Source organism: Uloborus diversus, chromosome 9 (assembly GCF_026930045.1).
Source record: "Uloborus diversus isolate 005 chromosome 9, Udiv.v.3.1, whole genome shotgun sequence".
NCBI classification, from domain to species: domain Eukaryota; kingdom Metazoa; phylum Arthropoda; class Arachnida; order Araneae; family Uloboridae; genus Uloborus; species Uloborus diversus.
In genome coordinates this window covers 51,369,044-51,374,530 of record NC_072739.1, presented here as the reverse complement: position 1 = coordinate 51,374,530, position 5,487 = coordinate 51,369,044, and the positions used below count along the sequence as shown (strand labels likewise).

General features: G+C 34.8%; 1 protein-coding gene across 1 annotated transcript; it reads right to left on the bottom strand.

Annotated features, from left to right (window-relative positions):
* Positions 1-310: 310 nt before the first annotated feature.
* Positions 311-1,660, bottom strand: LOC129230207 (exonuclease GOR-like). Its single transcript, XM_054864608.1, has one exon. The coding sequence runs from the start codon at positions 1,658-1,660 to the stop codon at positions 311-313; it is 1,350 nt and encodes a 449-aa protein (XP_054720583.1).
* Between the last annotated feature and the right edge of the window lie 3,827 nt (positions 1,661-5,487).

The following is a 5,487-nucleotide window of genomic DNA, read 5'->3' as shown; positions in this document are numbered from 1 at the left end:
GCAACTAGATGTAAAGTAGCCGAGGAATCGACAAATTTAAAATCAAAATATTTTAAGCATAAATGAAAATTTTGGCATTTTTTCGTCAAAATATCTCATTTGATTCATGAACTAAGTAAAAAAACGATAGCTGAAGCTGTCTGCAAACATGATTTTTTACATGAAATAATTAGAAAAATAAATCATTTAATACTGATACAAAATAATTAATTTAAAAAGCAACAGAGAAAACGATCTCAAACTGCTGAGTAAACGAACCAGCATAATGCAAAGCTTAACTTTCAGTGTGAGCTTACATGGTAGTTAAAGCTTAGCCATAATGTGGCGATTGTACTGTGGCAGCGGGACAACAAATGTGAGCAAATGATGGAAAAGCCATCATAGGAAACGGAAGAATGAAGGAACCCAAGTTAGGAGCTACGATAGTTGGATTATATGATACTATTTCGAGATCAACCTCAGGATTCTTACTCATGTTTGAGTAATATGCAGGAGGAGGTACAGTGCATTGTGTACTAATTTTCTGGGACCATGGAATAAATCGATAGCCAGGCTTCTTGGAAACACTCCAATGTCTTTCATTTAATTTATTTGTCTCCATGTAGATCTTCCACAAGACCAATTCCATGCATGTATTTGCATCCTCAATGCTATTATGACCATACCAAGTACTTTGGATAGGTTTGTGCAAATATTTCGCGGCGAGATATTTCAAAGAGTTTCGTAAAGGAAATCCATCTTTGTGCGGAAACATACAAGATGTATCTACGACACTTTCATGCACCATATTCAAAGCCAGCATGTCATTTTCTAATCCATGACCAACTAAAATTGAATCTTTGTTTAAGACTTTAAGAAGGAATGTTTGCACGTCTTTGAGATTCATAGTAACACCATCTAAGTTTCTAGCAGTAACTCCACTGAAAAGGGTGTTGTAATCAAGAATACGGCGGCTGGGTTTGACGTAGCTATCAAAAACCACGTCACCACCAATATTAACCAATGTCACCTTTACCACCTCCATACCTGCTGTAGTATAAGCCATTTCGCAATCTAGAGCAAAAATATTAGACGTAGGGCTTTTTTTAACAGGAAATCTTACAGGATTTTTAGTCTGGGAACGGGTTTTACTTTTCATACCCCATCGTAACATGTCACGATCTCGAAGAGGAAACGCAACGCATTCTGTTGTAGGGATACTGGTTGTTTGAGCAGCCACGTCTTGCTGAGCAACATTATTCAAAGCAGTAGTAACAAAAGTAGCATTTTCGATAGGACTATGATCACTGACATGATGTTGGCCCATTGCGCAGCCATCGTATTGCGACATCTTTTTGCAGCACCTATAACGTCCTCTGTCGGGACCAACTGTTATCCGCTTAGCCGGATGATAGACACATCCCTTGACAGCAATGTGCCAGTCTTCTTCAAACAAGGACAACTCTTTCCCGCAACGACAGATTTGCTTTTCAGGATTTTGTGACTTTCCAAACATTTTGCTTTTAAAGACTATAACTGTATTCGGTTTTTGAGGATGCAAAACGGGAAACCCGTACTCTCCAAGCTGTTTCTTCGTAAGACGGTATAGTAAAAACTTATTGTACAGCTCTTCGGACGTTAGCGGTATGCAGTTTAAGTAAAATCGGAAGGATTCTTTCATGGTACTTAGATTGATGAAGATGAGAATCACAGCTCTTTGGTTTAAAGCTCTTCTTTTACAAAAGTTCTTTTGTTGGTGTTTTGAGGCCTGATAAGGATGCTAATGATGCGTGATACTACATCTGCTTTCATACTGAAAAATCTGCAAGAAATGAAGTCATTTAATTGCATTGCAAAAAATAAATTTAGACATTTATATCAATTAAACAAAGAGTACAGTGTACGAGTCAGCGTTTGTTCTTTGTACAATCCTAGATTTTTTGTCGGATCGTCACCATATCGTACCCCTGCAACGAAAGTGACATAACTCAAAATTTGAGATTTTAGAGTTGGGTCACTTTCTTCGCAGGGGTGCGATATCTAGCTATGTCTGCTACATTAATGATTTTATTTTCTTTTTAACATGTCAGTTATTTTATTTCTTAGGTCTTGTTCATCTACGCCTGAGGCATACTGACATGGCCCCAAAAGGAGTACAGGTCAGAGATTCAAGTTATGAAACAGATACCATAAATTAAATCTTTCATCAAAGGTGTCAAAATATTCTGTGAAAAAAAAAAAAAAAAGATTACATTCGCTATGAGAAAATTGATATATTTTCGAAAAAATAACATTGTTCACACGGCTTCCTCTTCGCCAACGCATTTTCGAACATAAATCTCAGTGATCAAAAAAGCAGGTTTTAAGATATAATGCAGTAGTTCACTAGCACTTACATAAATAGACCTAACGAAATTCGTTGATCTTTCTAAACTCAAACAAGAGTACTTTTTGTGATAAACAAAATCAAAAAGAAATTCCTTTTAAAATTAAGGTACCATCCCATTAGAATGATTAAGTCTTTTCTTTTTCACACGACCGGACGTCATTATAATTCAAATTTGAAAAACCACCAAACACAAACAGTTGGTGAATTTCGCACATAAATCATAATCCCGAAAGAAGGTTTGAGTGAACTTTTTGCGTGCTGGCAGTACAGAATCTGCTATCCTGTTGCCCCTAACAACGCACACTCCGGACGTTTACTTAGAATTGGTTACGCAAACTTTTTTTTTCCTTCTGCCATTCAATTTCGCAAGGCTCTGCCGCAATTGCAAGATGATTTTAAGAAAACGAAGAAACCAGATCACACAAGAATTGTGTTTTGATGCGAGTCAAAGAGCAAAAAAGAGGAACAGAATGGTATCAAATAGATTTCTTAATGTATAACACAAAAGATGATGGAAAATACAAGAGATATTTCCTAATGGATAATACAAAAGATTAAATTCAAATATTAATTTTTTTCGTACCTCATAAAAATTGAAAGTTAAGAAAGATTTTAAGTTAATGGATATGCTTTTTAGCGTCGTTTATTAAAATTTATTTTTCATTGAAAATTCATATACTAATTTGGAGAAATATTTCTTTGTAGAACAAATAGGTTTTCTCTATCCTTAGAATGCATTGAAAATTGGAAAGTCGACTTACGAACGGGCCCAAAATGAAAATATGTCTTGTTTTCGCAGTGTTTAAGTATAGTAATCAGTCTAGACGTCAGTACTGCTATTGCATTTTGCAGAGAATACATTACCAGTAGTAGGTGTAGAATAATAAGATAGATGTGCTTCTGTGATTCGTTTATTAATTTGCTGCATGTTTAATAACTCAAAAGCTTCTATAAGAGTTATAGTATTGCGAAGATTAGACTGGTGCAAGCAGGCCCCTAAGCGGAGTTGCTCGCATTGTGTAAGAAAAACCAGGAAAACTCTTAAAACACAAATCAATAAAGGCTAGACAAGATTTCCCAACTATTATCCCACTTCTAGAGGCAGTATGTATAGCATTGGGATTAGAACCGAGGACCTTCTAGTTCCAAACACAAAGCTGAAAAAAAAATGTATGAGCATATGAAGGGACAAAAGTTATGTCTGTCTTTGCCTTCTCCGTGACTACGAATAATCTGCTTCAGTTCCATAATAATTTGGGGTAAGTACTAGGATTTTTTTTCCGTTTGCACATCGTTCATTTTCGGACACGTAACTGACATTTGTTGCGCGGATTATATCTTTTCTTTAAAGATTAGGTTTTATTTTCAAGATACGCAAGAATACTATCTTCTATGGAATGCGTTTGCTGACGTTTCTCTTTTGAAGAGATATGAACTGTAAAAAACCCCCGTTTTGTTGACAGAACGGGAGAATTTATTCCAAATTAATTATAAAACGAAAATTAATTATAAAACGAGAAATATTTAATCTTGGTATAATTAAAGTCACTTTAAAACCTTTTGAGCAATTGTACAATAAGCGCTGTAAAACATCCTCGCAACTTTCCCGTAACTGTAAGAATACGCGATCATATGGGAGGCAGAAGTTTGAGACAATCGGTTTTGAAAAGCAGCAGATAACGCGTTTAGAAAAATATTTCCGTTCATTCAAGTTTATAGTTCTTTTTTACTTTTGCCAACCTATTTATCCAAATGTCATCGGAGAAGTTCTAGAAAAGTATTGTGATGTTAATATTCAGACTTTGCACTTTATCTCCGTCAACTAATTGTTATGGCTATCGTTCCTCCGGGAAAAGTTGTCGGACATAGTATGAAGAATTAGATTGTGTTCTTTGGTTTGAAGAACATGAAAAAATGCTGAGCCAGTTCTTAAATTTCTTCGAAAGCACTTGTATCGGACAAGGTCAAGCGCAAATATTTCCTCGTTATTCTGTAGAAATGTGGAACTGCTTCGAAGTAACGAAAAGGGATATACAGAGAACTACATAGTATTTCAATTGAGAGTTATAGATTTCGTAGCTGATATGCAGCTGTTTCCGTTCAAGATTCAAATTCATCAGTCATTGAGCCAGCGATCAATGGATCAAGGTTTAGAATTTGCGAACATTATTGTCGAGACGCTTGGAAATGAGTAATAAGATCAATATGGGTGAATATACGTGTCCCCAAAGAAAAAGTCTTCTGTTTCTTTTAATATTCATTATTTCACTAGTTGTCGTTATGTTCGAGTTTGTAAAGATTAAGACCAGAAGATTTTTTAATTTTTTTTTTTTTTCAGTTTTATAGGCACAAGGGGAAAATGTTGTCAGGGGAGTGACACTATTGGCAGAGTTTTCTATGTTATTCTCTTAATTTTTTATTCTTTTCCTTATTTATTTGATAAAGTTCCGCGTTTCTTTCCCCTTCAATTCAGATTTTTTTATCCGGATCATTTTTAATTTCTTGGTAAAGTAATATTTCAGCTTGACGCTTTGTCCGTCATGATATATGAATTGGAATGAGCAACTAGAACACAAAAAAAAGCTTTATAATCGTAAGATAAATATGTATTCCCACTGGCACAAAAAAAAAAAAAAAAAAAAAAAAAACCCGCCAGAGGAGTGACGTCAGAGAAGTGACAAAATCACACATAACCTGTCAAAACAAAATCACGCAATCTTTTTACCAGAGCTTTTTTCATTGTAAAAACTTACATTTATGTAACGATAAAATATAAACATATAAATACCAGGGGAAATACTGCAACGACTGGAGCAAGCACGCTTTGTGACACTTATAACGAGAATCGGTGCAATATTATTTGAATTTTGATTGAAATAGTTAGCTAGGTTTTAACTCTGTATTAAGCGGATTATTTGCGGTTAAAGAGATCCTTCTGCAGTTTTTATGTTGAATTTCAGTCTTTCAATTTTGCCAGGTGAGGGTGACACTATTTTTCTGTGACTTTTGCATATTAATAAATATTTTTTCAATTTGTTTTGATGTTTATTCAGGAGTATGATTATGGTAAAATACATTATGTCAGGTTATTTCAAAAAGAACGCTGAACGTGTTTGTAC

Coding starts and splice junctions, on each gene's coding strand:
- LOC129230207 (XM_054864608.1), bottom strand. CDS start 1,660: ATGAAAGAATCCTTCCGATTTTACTTAAACTGCATACCGCTAACGTCC.